The 21,248-nt window shown below is 54.3% G+C and overlaps 5 protein-coding genes across 5 annotated transcripts; 1 reads left to right on the top strand and 4 right to left on the bottom strand.

Moving 5' to 3' along the window:
- Positions 1-137: 137 nt before the first annotated feature.
- Positions 138-2,945, bottom strand: CLUP02_03733 (centromere binding protein B; the record flags this gene model as incomplete). Its single annotated transcript, XM_049282750.1, has 6 exons — positions 138-375; positions 432-634; positions 697-942; positions 996-1,115; positions 1,219-2,380; positions 2,437-2,945. The coding sequence occupies 6 exons, from the start codon at positions 2,943-2,945 to the stop codon at positions 138-140; spliced, it is 2,478 nt and encodes an 825-aa protein (XP_049139893.1).
- Positions 2,946-3,761: 816 nt separating this feature from the next.
- CLUP02_03732 (uncharacterized protein) lies at positions 3,762-6,444 on the bottom strand (the record flags this gene model as incomplete). The annotated part of the gene is made up of 13 exons (XM_049282749.1): positions 3,762-3,829; positions 3,887-3,909; positions 3,973-4,170; positions 4,231-4,466; positions 4,602-4,671; positions 4,743-4,882; positions 5,033-5,149; positions 5,232-5,262; positions 5,317-5,396; positions 5,480-5,588; positions 5,685-5,762; positions 5,820-5,875; positions 6,181-6,444. The coding sequence occupies 13 exons, from the start codon at positions 6,442-6,444 to the stop codon at positions 3,762-3,764; spliced, it is 1,470 nt and encodes a 489-aa protein (XP_049139892.1).
- A 140-nt stretch (positions 6,445-6,584) lies between these two features.
- On the top strand, positions 6,585-12,013 carry CLUP02_03731 (uncharacterized protein; the record flags this gene model as incomplete). The annotated part of the gene is made up of 24 exons (XM_049282748.1): positions 6,585-6,747; positions 6,982-7,351; positions 7,490-7,754; positions 7,820-7,912; positions 7,969-8,175; positions 8,237-8,260; positions 8,354-8,684; positions 8,737-8,810; positions 8,870-8,936; positions 8,966-9,030; positions 9,115-9,148; positions 9,196-9,333; positions 9,403-9,464; positions 9,558-9,620; positions 9,699-9,773; positions 9,820-9,956; positions 9,981-10,146; positions 10,172-10,570; positions 10,634-10,740; positions 10,803-10,949; positions 11,038-11,173; positions 11,276-11,556; positions 11,664-11,770; positions 11,829-12,013. 24 exons carry the CDS (start codon positions 6,585-6,587, stop codon positions 12,011-12,013), a joined length of 3,696 nt encoding a protein of 1,231 aa, XP_049139891.1.
- Positions 12,014-12,659: 646 nt separating this feature from the next.
- On the bottom strand, positions 12,660-14,926 carry CLUP02_03730 (TGS domain-containing protein; the record flags this gene model as incomplete). The annotated part of the gene is made up of 8 exons (XM_049282747.1): positions 12,660-12,684; positions 12,756-12,805; positions 12,866-13,183; positions 13,243-13,527; positions 13,608-13,652; positions 13,712-13,859; positions 14,010-14,538; positions 14,644-14,926. 8 exons carry the CDS (start codon positions 14,924-14,926, stop codon positions 12,660-12,662), a joined length of 1,683 nt encoding a protein of 560 aa, XP_049139890.1.
- A 27-nt stretch (positions 14,927-14,953) lies between these two features.
- On the bottom strand, positions 14,954-21,248 carry CLUP02_03729 (uncharacterized protein; the record flags this gene model as incomplete). Its single annotated transcript, XM_049282746.1, has 12 exons — positions 14,954-15,068; positions 15,126-15,247; positions 15,357-15,364; positions 15,468-15,744; positions 15,833-15,902; positions 15,968-16,019; positions 16,075-16,090; positions 16,154-16,259; positions 16,319-16,356; positions 16,448-16,960; positions 17,019-17,248; positions 17,300-21,248. The coding sequence occupies 12 exons, from the start codon at positions 21,246-21,248 to the stop codon at positions 14,954-14,956; spliced, it is 5,496 nt and encodes a 1,831-aa protein (XP_049139889.1).

The following is a 21,248-nucleotide window of genomic DNA, read 5'->3' as shown; positions in this document are numbered from 1 at the left end:
TCCCCACGCAGACTCTTTGGCTGGGGCTAGATGATGAGTCTTTGCGTACGTGTCGCATCGTGCCTTTTCCCCTTAACGTTCCTTGAGCATCCCTCTGTCTTGTGTGTGCCTTCTCGACCTCTCGCCTTTCTTCGTTCCTAGCCCGTTGAACAATTATGATAACCCGTGCCCGGCTCAAAAAGCCTTTGCCCCTTTCCGTGACACCCGCCCCTTGTAGATACCGTGCCTGGCTGACCGGCCACCTCCCAACCAACCGGAATCCTCTCCTTGCTTCCTATCCTTGTCGCCTCACAGATGCAGAGAGTGTATAAGAGAAGGCTAGGATAATACAGTATCAAAATGGTGAAATGGTTGCGAATTTCGTGCTCGGGGAAACTATGGAGAGAGACAGATATGGACCAGAAAAAGAGAGAGAGTAAGAAAAAGATGACTATCGAAAACCAGGCTTGAATCGATGTGGCGCATGGAGAATTTTGCGGTGTTTCGCGTGAGCGGAATGGTCTTCCCTCGAGGGGAGCGTGAGCGTCGATAAGAATGGGGTATATGGATGTCTCGACTGAAGTTTCGAATGGGATGGATAATAGTGATGCTGTTGTTTCAAGGTAATAGAGAAAATGTCTCCGCGCCGTTGTCTCTGGCCAGTGTCCACCCCGGTCCTGTATTGATAAGTTATAATTACTTGCCCATATTTCCAACTGTCGTGAGACTGTGGACCGGTGGTGGGAAGACACAGGCGCCCGAGATTATTGTCGCGAAGTCTGAAGCCTCAAGATCCAATCGAGAAAAGCCTCGGGGCTGTCGTGAGACATTGACCGTGTATTCCTGGGGTGTCATATTCCCCATGATAGGTATCGCCATTGTGAAGTGGGCTTTAGTTTTCCCAAAAATCGGAAATCCGGTCCCGGCGAGGGGGATGTGCTCTTTGCAGAACTCTCGTCGGGTCTAGAGATTGGTGAGACCAAAATGAAGGTCGTCGTCCTGTTGTAGATGCCCACGCATGCCATGCGCGGGATGGCCTGTTTCCCAATCCAGTCCAGAATCAAAGCAAACAAACAAACAAACGCCTTGAAGAATGACGAATAATATTCTTGCCGAAAAAGGAGATTATACGCGAGCTGATATGATTTTGCTTTGCAAAGTGATTTGCCGAAGCATCAGGCCGGGTGTTCATTGAGTTACGACGGGCTCGGACTTAACCCCTAGCGACATTGAGTGAACGTGTTGCGGTGCCATCTCGGTGTCTCCTTCAGGTATCCGGTCCAAAATGCCTAGGGATTGAGGTACCCCGGATTTCGCAAGCTGATGCTGTTGTAGGCGCAATTTCTCCGTCAACCTGACCATCACCACATACTCCGTTTGGTCCAACAAGGCTCCCCCATTGGTGCTTTGGATGTAACTCAGCAATGTGTCCGCAGCTTTTCGAGCATCCTCTTGTGTCGGTGATGTCGGAGATGACCCGGCTGGAGTCGTGGCTGATCGACCAGCCATGCTACTGTTGCTGCTGCTGTGGTGCAGATGCGGCGATGAAGTAATGGCGGTATCTAGGCCAAAGTGGGGTGCTGCCATTTCGTGAACCGGCGATTCCAAAGCAGAAGAAGGCGCCGTAGACGCCGGGTGATACTTGGGAGTCATGGGCTCGGTTGATGCGGCCTGGTTCATGTACTCCAGATCGAGAGTGGGAAAGGTTTGGCTTCTTGGTCTCTGAAAGTTTGAAGCAGCCCCTCCATGCAGTTGGCGTGACGTATCGTTGGGGAGGAACTGGCCGGCGTTGGGGTCAGGGGAGAATGTAAATGTGGCGGTGGGACTCATCGCACTTCCCGAGAAGGACGAGTTTCCCGCATCGGTTAACGCGCTGTTGAGAGACGTAGTGCTTTGCGAGTTGGTGTGTTTGTAGGCGCCGCTATCACCATATCCGACAAAACCGAGACCGTGAACAGCGTCCTCATCACTTCTGTCGGCCGAAAGTGGAGATGGGTGTCCTGTTGGCGATGCCGGTGAGATGCCGGATGCTCCAAGAGAGGGAGAGCCAGATAGTTTCGCGTGGTCTGTGATGTTCGTTTCCGATGCTCTTCGCAAGAGCTTCCCTGATACCAGAATGTTCCTCTGCTTGAACCTCTCCAACCAAGTGGTGTTGATGGACTTCATCTGGCTGGCCTCAGGTCCGCCGTTGGTGGTACGAGAAAAGTGCTTTGCTTGATCGAGAATCTCATCGTCGCTAGGTGTTAATCCGGCGTGTTGCTGTCTCCTGACCCATGCCGCAACGGCCCGATCGATGTCAGGAAACTTTCCCTTGGTGTGACGCCTGCCAGCGGGAGATTGACTTCTGTCCGCCTCCGGGTTCAGGTACTTCTCTTTGTTGCGTAGAACCTTGGATACGGTGCTGGGATGTCAAGGTTAGAACTTCAACGCACTCTTCATGCACATGCTTGAACCCACCTTCGTTCAACGCCAAACATGGCGCCGATATCCGTCTGCTTCACGTTGGGATGCTCAGCAGCATACTGACACATTTTCTTCCGGTCGTCGTCGGTCAAGACCCTTCGCTGTTGCGGCTGCGGGCCGTTTGTCAGCCGTGTAGGCCTTGAAGGGGCTGGGGCAACGACGGGTGCCATTCCCAAGGGAGGTGCCGAATAGCTGTTAGGGTTGGTCAACATGCTGGGCCACGTTGGCTGAGACGGGATCATGAGCATCGGTAGCTGGGCATGAGACTGTTGTTGATGAGTCTGCATCGGCTGCACAGGAGCTGGCGGAGGAGGCATTCTGCCGATTGACTCAGACGGTAATCCATGGGTGACTGATGGCATGAACGTGAAGCCTCCGAAATCCGACATGCTGTTCTGATGGCCGTATGGACTCATATCTCCCCAGCTCTCGGCGCCGAAGGTTGTGTGATTGTGGCCCATATGGGTATCTTCGTCCTGGGTGAGGTGGTTGTCCTGGTCCATGGTGGCAGTCCCCACGATGGAGTTGTTCATTGCTTATATAACTGTAAGATGCGTATTCGATCCCCAAAATCCAATTTGGCAGTACTTAAAACGAGACTGTCTGGCTGGCCTGTTGTCGTAAAGTCCAGGTTCCAGGTTGGTGATTGCGAGGAGGGGTTCCGCCGAAGGCTTCGCCTTGACTGATGGGATGACACTCAGGCCAAGGGTGGGGATTGCTGGTCCCGACAGATGTTGGTGGGTTTGGCTTCAAAAAAGGAAGACACCATGCATGGCAGAGGTGGCCAATTGGTTCCTGAAAGCGCGCTGTGCAGGCGGTCTGCTTTGTAGGTCAAGAAGCCCTGGGCCTCTCAGGGTGACTCGATGCAAGTGCGTTGCAGGCTGCAGAGAGGTGTCGGGGGCAACGTCGTCTATGAGTTGGAGGGCCAGCTAGCCGTATGTCTCTCCGTGGGTTCCTTAAACGAGAAGTGCCGGTCTGGTGTGCGGGTTCTGGAGTTGGAGTTTGAGGTCGTGCTCAGAATGCGGGTGCAACACCAACAACCCTTTCCTGTCGCGGCAACCGCCAAGTTGGTTCTCTGCCGTATCAAGAACCCCCAGCGAGTACCCAGAGTCTGTTCTAGAGGGTTTCCTGACCGTATTACGGGTTGAAACTACCTGGATTAACCGGGCTCAAGTTGTTGTGCCGGTCTTTGGCGAGTTGGTCGGGTGCTGGCGAAGACACGCCTCGCAACGATAAACTAAGGATGGGAGGAAAGAGGGATGTTCGAGGGATGATTGACTATTGAAAGAGTGCTGTTCCTGGGGAGAAGGCTTGTCTGTCTATTCGGTCGACCAGTTGAGGGTGATGGCGAACGAGCCTGACAGGACTGGAAAGTCGGATCGGGCCACTCAGAAGGGGTGAATCAGACAGCGGTATGCTGCAAGAATCAGACGCCGCGACGCACAAGGCAATGCTTGAAGGACAAAGCTAGCAGGTCGAGGTTGGGGTAGGCGGGCTTGTCTAGATAGTAATACTAGGTATCAGGCGCACGGAAGGATGAAGGTTGTGTGGGCGGCGGTGGGCCGCAGTGTACATATGTAGAAGCTCTGCAGGCAAAGCGACGGCGGATGCTTCCCATGCCCATGTAAGTACACTACCGGCAAGGGTCTGGGGTGTGTGTCTCGTCTTCTCCTGGGGGTGTGGTGGGTATGATTGAATCTCAGTAGAGCCGGGGTCTCGACTCGGCCCCTCGGGGTGTGTGGCAGTAAACCAGGCCTTACGAAGGATAAGATGAAGTTCTCTACGTACCGCAACCGCGTGGTCATTAGGTAGACGTTGAGAGGCGATGGAGGAAAAGAGTAGACACGCGCAACGTCGGCCAGGTGAAAGTCTGGTTGATGAGCGATGTGTTGATCAAGACAATGAGAATGCAAATGCAACTTGCCCGTCAGAAGAAAGCGCCCGGCAACGAGAGTGGTTGTGATAGGCCTAAGAGAATGGTAAAGCCGCAAAGGTGCGACGTCAGGACTCGAGTACAGCACCGTCTTATGCATGAAGCATCATGATATTGGCAGGGAATGAGACAGAGTAGAATGGAGAATGGTTCCGCGAGGGCAGTAAAGAGATCCCTCGCAACCGGCGGGATTGAATGAGAGAGTCAAAGAGAGAAAAACGGGGACAAGGCAAATGCCGTAAAACTGAGTTCCAGGCAAATGGGGGATGATTGTTGACGTTGACGAGGTTGCGTATCTTTTGCGATGGTGTGAGTGTTTTCATCAATGAAGACATCATAGTCGGCCTAGAATTCATGTCTAGACCACTGACAACCGCCACGGCTAGAGTATTGAGGAGGAGCTAGAAGAAGCCACTGGCTCAGTTTGTCTCCGTTGCCGCATGGGAAGAAACGACGGACCATATGGAAAACGCTGTCGACGGGAATGGGACAAGCCACACACAGACACTAGTTGGGATGCTGATTTGCTTCCGTCTCGTCTCGTCTCGTCTCGTCCTATAGCGCCTTGTCTAGACCTGGCCTCGCGGCTCGCCTCGACTTTGCTGATGTCTTATTATCCCCCCAACGCTGGCTGGTAGGCGAACGGCTACTAGCCACTCGGGGCGAAATATGCTGCCCTCTCTTGCGGCTTGCGGCTGCTTCTGGCCTCTTGAGAATCGAGATTAGCCATATCCTTGGCCCCTGGGTTGTGGAGCTGAGTCTGTCGGCCTCATGCTAGATGATGACAGCAGATGGGATGGATGGCCCAAAGGTGCGGATTGGGGAGATTCTGTAGGAAAAGCCGAATTTGTAACACCCAAGGAATACAATGGCAGACGACAACGAGCCTGGAGCCGACGGATGGGAAGAAAAAAAAGGAAAGGTGGAAAACGAGATGTTACAGAAAACGGTTGCTTGGGTGCTCAATAATCAGGAAAAGCCGAGTCGGGGTCGAGAAACGGAAGAATCGCGCGCCAATTAGCTGACATCAGGACCTGCTTTGCGCTGAGATTACCACCCACACGACACGCACACACACACACACGCACTAGGTAACATGCTCACTGGAGTACTGTGTAGGTAGTGGCCGGAAAAGAGACGACGAGAGGTCTTGATCCAAAGACGGACGGAGCATTTGCACCCTTGACGAGCTATAGTTGCGTGAAAGGAGAGACTGAGAGCAAGATCGGGTTAGTAGGAGACGGGGCCTAGGCGAGAAGAGCGGGTTCGTTGCCTTGCTCGCTCGCCGTAGTAAGGTAGGTATTCATACATGGTGTGACGGTCGGTTCCTCTCCTCTCTTCTGCCCTTCCCTCTGCTTCCGCGATGGGTACGAAGTACCGGTAGGTACTGGCGAGTGTTGCCCCGACAAGGGGTTAGATTGAGAAGAGGGGGATATAGATGAACGGTGCGGCGGCTTGCGTGGGGATATTGCCAGGACAAGGCGGAACGTTGAGGTATCCCTACGGAGTAGTGTGAGCGATGGCGGATGGAGGGATCATCCCAATATGACAAGTGAGTAAGTAGAACAAGACGAGACGAGGCAAAAAACGAGACATGGAGAAGTAAATGAGAAAGGGTGTTAGTCTGGCATTCGTAGATGAAGCCGCCGTTTCTATTTCTTAGTATCTAGCTGTTCCCCAGGGTGAAAAGGGTATGGAAGCTAAGGAAAGCTTGCAGAGGTAGCTGCCGAAGGCTGGGCAGTAACGCATTTCCTGACGGTTCTATTGTCAACTGAAGACAGCTTACCTAAAGCCTGTCAAGGTACCTTACGTGGTTGAAGTCTGGAATGGAACATTGAGGTATCTGACATGTAACGGTACTTGCATTCCTCGCTTCGGTTCCATACCAGTGCCATGTTTCTCGGAGAAGTGGTCTTGGATAAGGTGTCTGCCGTGCCTGCCTCAGCACGCGGATGATTCAGACCTGCCCGTCTTTTGGAGTCGACCTGAGATGAACGGGCGGCATGGAAGGAAACGACTTGGACGGATACGGACGCCAAAAGGAAAGGAAGGAAACAACGTCGTCCCATCTTGGGCAGTGGACCGGCGGGCAAGCGTTGACTGGCTCACCCGTCCGTTCCCTGCTCCACCACAAGCCCTAAGGACGCACGGGGCAGGGATATCTGAGCAGGGGGAAGGAGACTCTCACTCAAGAGAGAGCAGGAGCAACATGTGCACTGTGAGCTCTGCAATCCTTGCTTCCTTCCCATCTCAAGCTGCATCCCGTCAAGAGACAACCTCCTCCACTGCTCCAGGGTGGCAGGAAGACCTTGACCTTCTTAACCTCACGGCGGACCCACTTCAAGCATACGGGCCCACCTTTTACCGCCATGGTCCGTACCTTCCCCGAATGAACGAGCTTCAAAGCTCAAACAGTGGAGGGCAAGAGATGGACAGAAACACTTGGTGACCGGGGGACCTGCCTGCCCTGAGCGGAGAGCAAAGGAAAAAAAAAGGAAGTAGCAAGTGGTAAACCACCAAGGTCCCGTCCCGTTCTTGCCTTCCATTTCCATGATACCCCGGCCAGCTTATGAGGGGTCGTCTTTTGCTGCTGTTGCTTCTCATAGGGCCATCGCTGCCCAACGCTCCTTCATTGCGACTCATGAAGCTCCATGCCTTCAATTTCATGGATGCTCGCCTGGCTCTCTTTCTCCTGCTTCACCAAGTACACTCTTCCCATTTTGTCAACAAGCATCTTCTACTCCGTCCTCCGTATGAATACCTTACTCAGACATCGTCGCAGGGGCATTTACAGCGAGCCAGTAGCAGTCTCATTTGCACTTCAAAGACCCTGACTGGATCGGGGCTCCAACTTTCTTACCTTCCCGCTGCCTTAGTCCCTCGGCACCTTACACTTTCATTCGACCGCTCGGCCGCCTGCCTCCACGTCTCCAGCCGCTCCCACCAAGCTACCTTTGGACGATGGACGAATACAATGTGAACGACCTGCCAGAAACACATCCACTCGACGGCCTCATCATCTGACACTCCCGCTACGGATACCCATCCTGATTCCTGACCGACACTTCGTTATAACCTCGATTCGCCATTCCTCCATGGATACGAGTCCAAGAGCCTGCGATGCGCGAATACTTTACCAACAGGCGCCTTCCGTGCCACATTGACCTCCTATCGCACCTTGTTCCCACCACGGCCTATTAGCTCAGAGCTGTATAGATGGTATTCTCTCTCACCGATTCAATTTGCGCCTAACTCGGCACGCCGCACGCCAACCGCGAAACTTGCCTTTCCCCTCCTGCTCTCGCCCTTCTCCAAATCTAGTCCCCCAACTCGCAAACGCCTCGCGGATACATCGCCCCGACCCTACCACGCCGTACAAGTAACAAGCCTGCTTGGTTGTCTCTGGTCCGTCAAAGCTGTCAAGCGATCGACTGATGCTACGAGAAATGGCCCGCCGGCGACCTGACCCATCCCTGTCTGGCATTGTCAGGGGAGGGGGGCAACCCCGACGTCCCACCCTTCTCTGAGCCGTTCAAAGTACGGATACAAGGCCATTGACCGTCTAGGGAGGGGGTGTGGTTTGATAGGCGTAGAACCTGTTGCGGATATCCTGTCGTTCACTCGCGGACTGCTATCGCCTTTCGAGCAACCCTCAGGCCCTTGTCAGCAAGTATCAAAATAGCGTGCCATTTTGTCAGCCTCGGTCTGTTCAAATCAAGTCAACCGGGCGTTGCCAGCATAAACGTCTGCGGCAGTTTATGGCGATCAATGCATTCTACCACAGGGGCCTCTTCAGTCTGGTCTGATTACTTCAAACCACCTCCCGCCAAAATCCATTTGCGAACACTCAAATCCCACCAGAATTCCGACGTCAAACAGGCCAAGGTCTGCTGAACGCTTTGATCTCTAATTTCAAGTTTGATATGCGACGTCAATGGCAGTCTGTCAAGCCTTGCTGCTGCCCGATGTTGAACTAAGAACTACCCGAACCACTCTGACGCACCCGCCACGACATCGCCAAAGCCGTTCCCGACAGCTTTCCGTAGAAGATACAAGGACTCCTCGCGACGCAATCCAACATTTATGGAATTGGCATCCACCACCGTCACACTCATCGTGGAGCGTCGCTCAACAGCCAACGCCCCTCGTTGGACGGCCAGGCAATCGCGATGGGCGCCTCCCCTTCTTCCAACGCTGAACGCAATGCTCTCTCTATTAATCATAGCTTGTTGTACTCGGTTAGATCGCCGGTCCATGCCGTCCATCTTGTGGCCCATCTCCCATTCAATTGAGCTGCCGCGGTCATGCGGTTGGAGATTTGAGTCGATACAGTTTGGATAGATCTGGCTAGCTCATCATAGGCCGGACCTTTACATTCATTTTACAACCAATGGGTCAAGAACAGGGGATACTCGCCCATATCCGGTCCACTCTTGTGAGGCATTGAACTCCATTGATCTCTGGGTAGCTCCAGCTCCATGACCACCTTTGCAGTCGTCACAAGACTTGATATGGCAGTCAGAAGACAAGCACAAGCGCCTTTTCGGTCTAGGGAACCAGAGTTGAAGAAGGATTGCTGACCAACAGCAGCGCTCAAATCGTTTTCGGTATTCCCATTGGACATAAATTCCGGATTCGTCACCAGCTTCGGGCTGGTCATTGGATGGAAAAGATTTCTTTCGCATGAGGCGGTCCTAGCGAGGCCACTGAGAGACCCGGACTGATTCTCAGTTGGTCAGATGGTCACGTACGGATACAAAGACTTGCTAAACCGTGGGTCCATCTACGAAAGGCTTCGTTAAACGGATGGTCTGGCCAAGCCTCGACGCAATGGCGCGCAAATGTGAATACCTACCTCAACGGAGAGGAGAGTATGGCCGGAAGGTACAACTATGATTGGGGCATGATCCAGGTTGCGATCCAGGGTCGACCAGCATCCACCCGCGGTGGCCCGCAACGTGCGCCGTTCTCAATTTGAAGCGGGCCCTGCCGACGGTATCCTAGGCCAGGCTGAATTGATACCACAGCATCCCCGACTCAACCCTCACCCGAAGCAGTATCTGATCGCTCTAACCGTAGCTTCGCATCAGTCATGAGAATGGGCTCTCATTTCACGACAACGTTGGGCAATCAACATGCATAATGATGATGGGCGGGCCGGGGAATAGACTAAACAGGAAAGAAGGCTGATTCGGAGACCCATCTACTCCATCTTTCCCTTGGCATCTTCCCGCCGCTAGGTAGTGTAAGGGTTTTCCATGAGTTCATGACTGACGCGTCTTAGCCAGGCTGACGATATCACTAGGTATTGAAGCCATGCTAGTACGACGACGAGAGCAGTCTGCCCATCAACTTTATTTCAAAAGCTTTCGGATACGAGGGAAAATCTCAGGCTCTGGTACTCGCCTCGTCAGTGGCTGTCAGCCGTGGCTAATCACGTTTAGCTGCTCTACCTGGTCGAAGTAGCAGGAATTCACAACCAAGCCATTGTTTCAAGCCATGAGAAGCTCGGGCTTTGGGAATTTAGCCAGACACGAGGACTTTCATTTGACACAGCGGATGACCGCATCCACGTTCTCATGTCTCGAGGAACATGATGGGCAAGATGCCAATTAGTCATTGCCCTCCTCGACGCCTGCTTCAGCGTCTGGTCCATTGGTAGACTACCTCCGATCAAGGCTGCATTTGGTCTTTTTGAAAGTACCACCTACGCCTGCACGCACGAGACGTCCTCCACCAACTCTGCCCTTTGGAGCAGCAATCTAGGAGGAGTCTAGGAGATGAGAGCTGCGTCAGTGCTCGGGTGGAGCGCAGCTTGCTTGTTCCCGAGCCCTCCCCCAAAACCCGCTGGAACTGACTGGGCTGGTCGACTCATGTCGCCTTGGAGCGAGCAGGGGACCTGGGCAGCACGAGCAACATTGCAGCGCAGCATCCGCCGCCGCCGCCGTCTGTGTTGCCCCTGCGCCTATTTACCCTTCCCTGCAGCCGTTCTCCCGTGGTCTGTGTCCTATCGCCCGCCGTTCGCCTCATCTGTATCTGATGCAAGGTACGGATACACTCATCTGCTCGCAAGCAATCTCGAGTCGAACTCGAGACGAAAGGGCCAAGATCGCTGGATGGATGTCGACTGCTACCATACTCCGCAATCGACCTTTCCTTGCTTCGCATATCGCGGACTCGGACCCGGGACCCCTCGTCCAAGCTCCTCCCATCATCCTCCGAGGATAAGATGAGATGAGATCACGGCTCGCTGCGAAGGCCGCGGCCGACCCACCACCAACTAGCACGTCCCGCCCAGCAGTAGCAAACAAAAATCGGGACTTGCGAGAGGAAGGGGAGATAAAAGAGACCGCGAGACATGGGCGGTAAAGCAAGCCCTGTGAAAGGCAGGCGGAAGAGGAGGATTCGCATCTGACTGGTGGTAAAGCCCTCCATCCCCCCTCTTTTATTTTCGTTCTACTGAGGAAAACCAGGTCCGTGGCTGCTGTCATTCCGCCGGGCACGTTTCTCGTCGGGGAATTGCAGTGAAGTGCATCGCGCCAGTAGGTAGTGCCGAGTCCGTCTCGAGACAAGCGTCAGCAGCAACGGGATGAGAGGACAGAAGAAAAGGCGGAGTTATGAAGAGCAGCATTGCAGAGAGCAGAGAAAGGGTGTCGTCTTAGCTCTGCTTTAAGCGCCGACGTTGCCCTCGATCCAGGGAGTCCCCCGTCTGGCTCACCCACACACCCGCCCGCCATCCCCCACCCCTCCTCTGCCTTTCACCCCATGCCCTGTAGGAGGAGTGAGGCAGAAGACGAAGTGTGTGTGTCTACGGATATGTGTGTGTGTGTGTGTGTATGTTGGTAGAGGTGTGTGCGCGCGGAAGCTGCATGGTCTCGTCCACGCTACTCATTGCTCTAGTTCCTTTCTCTGTCTCTCTTCCACCACCTCTTCCTTTCCCATTCGCACGCGGAGCAAAGTAGTGCAAGCTGGCCAAGGGGATACACGCCCGGTACGGACACATGCGTTGAGCCTTCTTGCAGAAAGAAGAATATGCAACCCACGCTTCTCTTGGGAGGCATCTGCGGCCGCAGGACAAGAGGCCCTCGGCTATGCAGGTTCGCCCACGATTTGGGCTCCGTGACTTATTCTCCCATTGAGTTGCTGCTGCTGGGTGAACTTCAGATGGTGGCGCGTGTGGGGTAGGGACGGGGCGGGGATGGGGGCAGCTTTCCAACGACAGTCTATCTATATCCGTACTTCATCCAGAATCTCGCTTTTCGCCCCCTTCGACGACGACATTTTGAAGGGCAGCCACGCGAAAGCGCACGGCGCAAGATGATGGCGGTGCCGTGCACGCACGCACGAGCGCGAGGCTGGCACGGCTGGCTAACGAGAAAGAAGCCACGCTCCTCCGTATCCACACGGGTTGGAGACTGGCAAGAGAGCCCTTCTCTTTTTTTTTCCCCCTTAGGCGGCACGGCGGGCTTGTCCTGTCAGGCACGCGCCGCCCGGCAGCCAGCCTTTAGTGCCCGACGGCTTCGCGGCGAGGATGGGAACCACGGATCACTCGAACTGTTATGGACGGGATGGGCAGTCAAGTGTCTAGGTAGTGTGGGCTTTTGGCTTCACTACCGTACCGTGGAGTCTGGACCCTAACGCGCGAACTGGACCGGTCCATCCGTTCCCAATCCAACCCAAATTCGTTACAATGATCGCATACAATGGTACAATGTTTGTTTCCTAGTTGAAGGATACCCCAGGTGGAGATGGGGAAAACGAACTGAACGCATCAAAGATGAAGATGAACATTGTTTTTTTTTCTTCTCTCTACTGCCAGAAGCCGTTTTGATTGAGAACAAATCACTTTTTTTTTTGTTGCAAGCCTGAACTCCCACCACCCCTTTTCCCTCCCTTCCTTTTCATCTCTGTATCTTCGTCTCTCCTCTGTAATGCAAAAAGCAGCATGGTGATACCGTATAAACGCTTGCCTGGACTGCAGAAACCAACGTCGCCCTTGATCCCCGTCAAACACACATCCTCCCATCCATCCTTCCATCCCTCCCCAGCTCCCGTCTCCCATCGAAATCTCGGCGGCAAGAAAACGAGATAGAGAGCAGGGAAGATGCCTCGACGCCGCCCATCAAAGGGGGGATCTCTAACCTCCCCCTCCCCCCCCCCCCCCCCCCCCCGCCCCCCACCCGCCACGAAATGTCTGCTTGCGGCCAACACACATTCCCACATCCCATGCTCGGTAAGGAAAAGTAGGTAGCGTACCAAGACTGCAAAAACCCCACACACTCTTTTACTCGCCCAGCTCAGCCTTGTTCCTTTGGAAAAAGGAGAGAGAGTCGCAACCAAACAGTGCCATTGTGTTTCCCGGCCTTGGCTTAGAGCTTACGCGCGTAAGATGCAGTAGGGGTCGGCCGGTTCCTTTCGTTTCAATGTTCGCTTTTGAAAGGAGGTAGGGTAGCGTGCTTCTCCTTTTTCTTTTCTTTTGAGTTTGCACACGATGCCATGGAATCGGGACTCGAGTAAGATCGCGGCAGGTAACTTGGAGGGAAGGGGGCGTGGAGGGGGGGAGGATGGCGGAGGAAAGAGGCAAGTGGCTTGAATTTTGTGTCCCCTTCGCCAAAATGGGGGGTTTGCGGACGAGGAGGACCCCGAAGGCGGGCTGAAAGTCTGGGTCTGGGCTGGGCTGGGCTTGTTTCTCCTTGGGCCAGGCAAGGCATTTTGAGGCGGCGTGGGGAGAAGCATGACGACAAACGGCCGCCATGCGCCGCCGAGTTTTAGCTCGTCGCCGCGTTCGTCAGCGCTTGACGATTGTGACTGCGAGTAGTTTGGAGATGTTAGTGCCATTGTTTTGCTTTTCCTTAACCGAACTTCACTTGACTTGAGGCACGCTTCCTTTCCTCGCCGGCTCTTGTAGAGTAGTTCGCGGGGGCAAATGAAGGTTTTGAGATGATGATGATGACGACGACGGCGACGACGACGACGACCAGGGAAACTAAGGATTGGTGGGGGGAATCCCCGACACAAGATGAAAACGTACCGATATCCTCGTCGGCTAGCTCATGAGATAGACCGACGCGCTGAGGCTGATGCTTTACGGACTTGCCGTACACAATGGCGGTCTTGAACTGTTCGAGGATACTCCTGTGAATTTGGTTACACTAGACGGAAACACGAACCGGTTAGCTAAGCGTAGCGAGCAAGAGCAAGCCGCAGCGATATGCGCTTCCGTTCGTCCAACTTTCGCGCGCCCCTTTGTCGCAGGGGAGAGAAAAGAAGGTTCACCCTACGACACGGGTTCGCTCGGGACGAGACGCAATGTCACGCGGAGGACCGGCTACTCACGAAATCTTCGACCGTGCACCTGTTTGAGCGGAGCACGACGGGCTGAGAGTAATCTGGCAGTTTGCCCTTTGGCTTCGTATAAACGCGAACCAGCTTGAGCTTATCCCACCTATACGCCAAGAAAAGAAAATCAAAACCGTTAGCTTCTCTGGTCTCGTGAGTGCAATTTTAGGGGTAGCGGGTTCATCCTTGTCGTGGACGACGATCGTGTCGCTCCGGGAGGCGAGAACCGGCCGAAGGTCCGACGGCTAACGAGGAAATGAAGGCAAGGGGGAAGACAAAGTTAGAAAATCCTTACATTGCCTCCATCAGCTCATCAATGTTCCAGCCCTGCTCCGAACTGATCGGCACGGCGTTCGGGATACGGTAGAGCAAGTCGAGCTCCTCGATACTGATGGCGTCAATCTTGTTGAGGACGTAGATGACGGGGATGTAGTTTCTGCTCCTCGCCTCGAGGACGTCAATGAGGTCGTCAACGGTGGCGTCGCAGCGAATGGCAATGTCGGCCGAGTTGATGCGGTACTCGTTCATAACGGCCTTGATCTCGTCGTGATCAATGTGGGTGAGGGGCACGGTGCTCGTGATGTTGAGGCCGCCCTTTTCCTTCTTCTTGAAGGTGATGTTTGGCGGCGACTTGTTGATGCGGATGCCGAAGCCTTCGAGTTCCGTCTCGATGACACGCTTGTCCGTCAGGGGCTTGTTGACGTCCAGGACGATGAAGATGAGATGGCACGTCTTTGCGACGGCGATGACCTGGCGACCACGACCGCGGCCGTCCTTGGCTCCTTCAATGATACCCGGCAAATCAATGATTTGCAGCGGCGCACCTGAGGAACGCAACAGAATGTCAGCGTTTTCGACCCTTCACTTCCTCGTTCCTTTTCTCTTGCCGTATCGCCGTCCCGGACCACACAAAATCTGTCAAAACGTACCATTGTAAGTGACCTGACCCGGAACGGACGTCAATGTCGTGAACTCGTACGCCGCGGCCTCGGAGTGCTGGCCCGTCAACTTGCTCATCAAGGTACTCTTTCCCACGGACGGGAAGCCGATGAAGCCGATACTCGCGACACCCGTACGCGCAACGTCGAAGCCGGCACCGCCGCCGCCGCCACCACCCGAGGGTGTCAAGAGCTCACGCTTGAGCTTGGCGAGCTTGGCTTTCAGTTGACCCAAATGAAAGGACGTGGCCTTGTTCTTTTGGGTCTTGGCCATCTATTTGAGGGGAGAGAAACCATTCCGTCAGCTTGCTGATTTGCGCGTCGTGTTCTTGTCTGATATATCTGTGTAGAGGGTGGAGGGGGATTTTTTCCTGATGTCGTCGGATCGAAGATTTGGGTTTCTCGGGGGCGGATGCCTGTCTGTCGCCAACGTCACGAACGCATGTTCCCTCGTTCAGGTCATAGACAGAGACAGCCTTCGAGTTTTCTCGACATCGTCGACGACGGGAAAGGGGGCGGGACGAGGCTTGCCCTCGGTTTGAAGGTGGAGGGGAAGGAGGGGTTGGACACGTACTTCGGCCTCGATATCTTTGATCTACATGAACAAAAGTGTTAGTCAAGGTGGTGTCCTCGCGAATAGATAAGGGAGAAAGGATGGAAACTCCAATCTAGCCGGCTATGAAGGTCTCCGCGAGAAACATTACCTTGTCGACTGTGGTCGCCATGATTGCGGTGTTTCGTCACTCGAGACGTTCCTGCGCTGTATGGAGGGGTTCGATTTATGGATGGCTAGCTTTTCCGATTGCGACGTCGACGTCCAAGCCGCGGGCAGAAGAGAAAGCGAATAGAAAGTGTGCCGTGGCTCGCAGAGTTTGTGGGGGTATCAAAAAAGTAACGTTCGTCGTCGTCCAACTTCTGTCTCGCTGCCCAGGTTTGGGTTGATGGTTCTGGCAGTTGGTGATTCTGGTTGTGCACCTGGTGGTGGATTTTGGGGTGCAAAATGGCGGGGACATTGGCACCTTGTGCGAAAAGGCTAAGGTACTGCACATGAAATTTCAGCGGGGCATAATGGGAATGCACCGCCTTCATTGGCTGCACAGGTTTTTTGAACGCAGTGATGTCAGAAACCTGAATCGTTCAATCAAAAGTCTTCAATATCTTAGGTAAGAAACGCCAGCACTTGGTTTGGTGATTGATGATGCGCAACAATTCTTGAAGATATTGAAAAAGGCACGAAGCAATGACCAGGACTGACAGCATTGTGAATGTGTTATTTTCGTCGTCTACCTTCCCTATCCCTGTGTCCCATCCCAACTAGTAATGCTTCCCAGGCTCCCAAGCTCTTGATTCTCGGCACTCGTCCAGATCTAATCATGGCCATCCGATCCGTTGTTCATCAACTGACCACACACAAGAGCTGACTCTTGCGCTTCATGAACTATGAAAGTTCCATTTGTCGATATAGTGTCTTATCACCCAACAGGGCCTAAAGAGTAAATACCATGGTGTTGCTGTCCACAAATTGGCGTGAGTAACACGTCTTTAGCATCCTCCAGCCCCATTTCGAAGTCAAGCAACTGCCCCTATCGTAAGGATCGCAAGGCCAGCTGAAGGGCAGATAGGCAGCTGGGTCTATCTCTGATGATGCACAGCGGTGCCTTGGTACGTTCCATCGGCACTCGGTGCGTAAAGATCCGGGGGTTGCTGTGGCAATGTGTACATGTATATATTAAATATTGGTTCGTTCGATCTACTTGTGATCCAACTCAACTCAGTTGGTGCTTGGCGCCGATACGCCGTTAACGCCATTAGGAACAAGTCTCGGCTCGGGCAACACGGGCGCTGTAGCGGAGGCTGCCGGCTGGGTATCATTGACGGTCTCGACCATTGCCTCTGTTGCATTCGACTGGCTCCGTGGCGACCAATGTCCGCCGTTGGGCATCGTCGGCGTTTTCGTGCCATTCAAAAGGAAGTCAAGCCCTTGTTCTTTGCACACGCGGGCATAGTCGGGGTCGCCAGGGAAAACCTGCTGCAATCCCTTTCGAGGAACCCGCTTCTCGGGAAATGGTGTGCTGCTTGTGGCAGACAAACCAGGCATCTGCTCCTCGACCATGACACCGTTGATATAATATTTGTTCCTCGGCGCGAATCCCAAGAATCGATCAGCATCGGGGTCCTGTTTCCATTTCTGCGGGACTTGCCATCCGTAGAGTTGGCCTTCATTGTCTGGTAGTTCGCGATACTCGACGCTCATCTTGAGGTCCCGAAGATGCGGAACGTCCTGAGCAATCGACATCAAATCCGACACCTGTATTCCGAGTCAGCCCAACCACACATTATCATCACCGGACAAGATTAAGACGCACCTTGACGAAGAACATGTCCATCTTCAAGAACTTCTCACGGGCCTCGCCACGGAGTTTTTCCTTTGAGCGGAAGCTCATCTTGAAGGGATCCTCGCCCTCTCCGTAATAATCTGAAAGGCCAGTCCCGAGTTCGTAGAAGTTCTCCTTAAGCAAGGCATACCAATCCGACTCGAGTCTCCAGATAACCTTTTTAGCGAGGTCAGACACGGAAACATGTTCCCAAGCCGCATCTAATTTTCCGTCAGTAATGAGCAACGCGGAAAGATCTTGTGAGCACTTACATTTTGACAAGGAGAGGTCCTTCTCCCCGAGGAGTAGCGCAACATGGGTGTTTAGCACCCACTGTTCTCTACCGTTTGCCGTGCCATTTGCTTGCGGCTGAATAGTGTCGAACCGCACGCCTTGCATATGCTTGAATTTGGCGGCGTATTCCGAAGTCTTGGGGTTCGGGCAAGCGTCGAGCCAGCGCAACAGAGGAGGCAGCTTCGCCACGCGCACGCGTTCTTGCTCCTCGAGGATACGGCGCTGCTCGGCCTCTTTAGCAGCTCGCTTGCGCTCCATCTCCTCGCGTTCCAGTCGCTCCTTGCGCTCACGCTCTTGCCGTTCCTCCTCTTCGCGAACTCGCTTGGCTTCCTCGGCAGCTTCGCGCTCGATGCGTTCCTTGCGGAGTCTCTCCTTTTCTTCTCGCTGCTTGCGAGCTTCCTCCTCTTTCCTCTTCGTTTCTTCCTCCTCACGTCGCTTCTTCTCCTCCTCCTCGCGGAGCCTTCGTTCTTCTTCTTCACGCTCGCGTTGCTTCTTCTCTTCGGCCTCGCGCCGCTGCCGTTCTTCTTCCTCCTGGTGTTTCTTTTCGAGTTCGGCCTTGCGCTTGCGTTCCTGCTCCTCACGATGTCTTGCTGCTTCCTCCTCCTTCAGGCGTTTCTCCTCAGCCTCGCGCTCACGCTGTTTCTGCTCAACTTCACGTTTCTTCTGCTCAGCCTCTCGCTTCTTCTCTTCAGCCTCGCGTTCGCGTTGACGAGCCTCCTCTTTTTTGCGGGTTTCTTCGGCCTCAGCTTCACGGCGCTTTCGTTCTTCTTGACGCTTCTCTTCTCTCCTACGCTCCTTCTCTTCGAGACGCCGCTTCTCGTCGTCGCGCTCCTTCTTGATTCGTGGTTCCGCTTCCACTGTGTCCTTTACATCCGACGCATCTGGCATCTCGATGTCGAAATCCTCAGATTTAACGTGGATACTAGACTTATCACTATTGCTCGATTTACCGGATTCTCGTCTGTGGCCATCGACATCTATCTTAGCCTTAGTCGGTCTCCGATCGCTGTCGTCGTGGTCTCTCAAGCTGGACTTGGTTCGAGGCGGGCCATCGCGAGGTGCCCTGTGAGGATCATCGGGTGAAGCGGTCGATTTTGGTCGTCGCTCCTTACCCTCAACATCAAGCCGCCTACGCTTCACGGGTGCTTCGCCTTCATCCTTGTCTCCCGTGCTTGAGTGTGGTGGCGTGACACTAGAACGATGTCGTTTGGACGAATTATCGCCAGACACCGATAGCCGATCCCGAGACTCGTCCCTCTTGAGAGCTTTCGTGCGATCGTGGTACTTCTCCGACAGCGGCTCGCCCTTTGGCTTCTCGGGATGATCGTCAAGTTTTGTTGGGTCGCGGGGGCTCGAGGGATCTTTCAATGATGATGTGGTGGACACCATGCTCGCTCGTCGGTTCTTTTCTCTCTCGCCACGAAGCTCCCCCTTGGATACGAGCTTACGGCGCGGCTTAGCAGCCTCTCCTTCAGAGGACATCGCGGCAACGTCGGACTCGGCTCGTTTCGCTGCTTTAGCAGCCTGCTTCTGCGAAAGTGCGGGTGAAGCCTCTCGGTCTGAAACAGCGATTGTAGGTACTCGGTCTTCTTTACGCGGCCTGCCAGGACCACGCTTCGGTGAGATCTGATCTTCGTGAAATGAATCCGCCCTACGTTTCTCCTTTGGACTTGTGATGGTTCGTCCAGAAGAAAGTTTCTTCCTTTTCTCCGGGTCACGGGACGGGCTAGAGAGGTTACGTTTGTGCGCACGCGCTTCATCCTTGAGTTCATTCCGACCTTGGCGCTTTGTCTCGCGGTCCTGCTCTCTGTCGCGGTCCTTTTCGCGTTCTTTTTCACGCTCGCGTCTGCCAGGAGATTTTGTCTTTGAAATGTCGCGGTGTGACTTTCTATAGGCATCGTAAGACTCCTTGAGCATGTGCTCCTCGTCTTTCCAGTTCGTTCCCTGTCGACGGCGGGCAATTTCGTGATAGGTCTCGCCTTTGAATCGGCGAGTTGGATCAAAATTCCCCTGGTCCAAGAGTAGTCTGACGACCTTAATATTTTCCTGGCCGATCGCCGCCAACATTGGGGTGGCGAATTCGGGTGGCATGCTCGAAACAGGTGCAGGGTCTGGGTTCGCTCCACCAAGAGCCAGGAGCAGTTGAATCACCACTTCATGGCCTCCACGAGCAGCAGCAACCATGGCTTCTGAGTCATCGCAACCGTCCTTGACTTGCAAAATCCGCGTAACAGTCTCTTCGTCGCCCTTTCCTGCAGCTTGCCGTAACGTCTTGTCGTCAAGTGACATGTACAAGAGATGATTGCTTGTCTTGTTTGCCCTGACGGTGCCGGCTCGCCGACCGCTGGCGTTGGACGCAGATGGTGCAGGTGACCGGCGAGGGCTGTCTGGGCCATGAGATGATCTACTGTCGAATTGGTCGGTAGGGTGGTGATCTTCGGATGTACGTCTGCGTTCTCCTTGTCGCGACTTGGCTTCGTTCAATGCGGCTCGGAAATCGTCTGCATTCTCCAAATCGTCGCTGACTCGGTCCAAGGGTTCCTCTCCGCTCAGGTTGGCTTTCCTCGGATTTACCCCCGCATTCAGCAACAGCTTGACCACTCCCAAGTGACCGTTGTCGACAGCGTCTAACAATGGTGTGTCTTTGTCATAGTTGACACAATCCAAATTGCAGCCCGCGTCGATGAGGAGCTTGACGATGTCCTCGTATCCGTTAATCGCAGCAATCTGAAGTGGCGTGTTGCCAGCATAGTCGGCCACATTGAGATCCTCGGGTCGCTCTCCCAGTCTTTGCTTGGCCAGGTCGTACTCGCCTCGGGCACATGCCCTAGCGAGGAAGGTTTGGCCGTGGGCGTCGAGGTGTTTCTTGTGTGGTGCAATCTTGGCCGGCGACATATTTGACTCGGCGGTGGCGGGGGTGGAGAGGTTTCGCAGCTTGGAGCTCCGAGGATGAGGGCTACCACTGGCAGAGGATTCATCCGAGTGATAGTCTGTAGATTGCAGCGGCGGAGGCAGACGTTTCTTCTTGTAACTCAGGCCATTAGACGAGTTTGCGGGAAGTTGGGTCGAGACGCTCCGCCTGTGGGCACGTGGGTGGTGTGGAGAGACGGATCTGGTGCGTGATCCTGAGTGGCCGTCGCGTTCTCTCCTAGACGAAGACGAAGACTTTGGTTCCTTGGGTAGGCGAGCTCGAGCTTCTATGGTGTTGTGATCCGAGATTCGTTGCCGTCGGACCTTTCGATTTTCCGCCTCATCATCCGAGTCTGCCCTGGAAGCTTTGCGTTTGTGGGGAATTCTGTCGATGGACTTTGCCCGGTCTTTCAGGGACAGCTTGGGGGATTTCCTACGGTCAGCGCCCGTATCGGAATCGGAGTGCCCACCAGATCGACGCCTGTGGTGGGGAGGGGATGCAGGAGCCGAGCTGAGGCCGCTGGAACCATCTTTGCTCCTGGCCGATTGATCATGAAGGCGCTTCTTCTTCAGGCCGAGAGAGGAAGCCGTTTCGGACAGACGGGCAGGATTGGCCGTCTTTTCCTTGTCGCCATCTCTGCTGGCACTCGCATCACGATTTTTCCGGGGAACCAGGGGAACGGGGAGAACCGGGGGTTCTCCATCGCTGCGGTCCTCGTGCTTCACCTTCCTCGCCTTGGAGGGCGAATGGCCATCCTTGCCAGGCAGTACGATGGTCTCGGCATCAGAGTCTCGGTCGACAGGAGCATCGTCGGCTACGGGAGGGGCGCGAGATACGATTACGCTAGGCTTGACGTCTTTGGATAGATGAGGCGGGGATTTGATGGAATCGTCCACGTTTTTAGTCGGTTTGCTGTTGGACTCGTGAGACTCGTCAGGTTGGTGATTGCCCGGTCGCTTCTCCGCCGCAGCGACGGGCTTCGACTTGTCGGACCCGGCAGCATTCTGCGCATCCAT

The sequence above is a fragment of the Colletotrichum lupini genome, chromosome 2 (genome assembly GCF_023278565.1).
Source record: "Colletotrichum lupini chromosome 2, complete sequence".
Taxonomy (NCBI): domain Eukaryota; kingdom Fungi; phylum Ascomycota; class Sordariomycetes; order Glomerellales; family Glomerellaceae; genus Colletotrichum; species Colletotrichum lupini.
The sequence above is the reverse complement of the archived record's forward strand: the minus strand, read 5'-3'. Positions and strand labels throughout refer to the sequence as shown.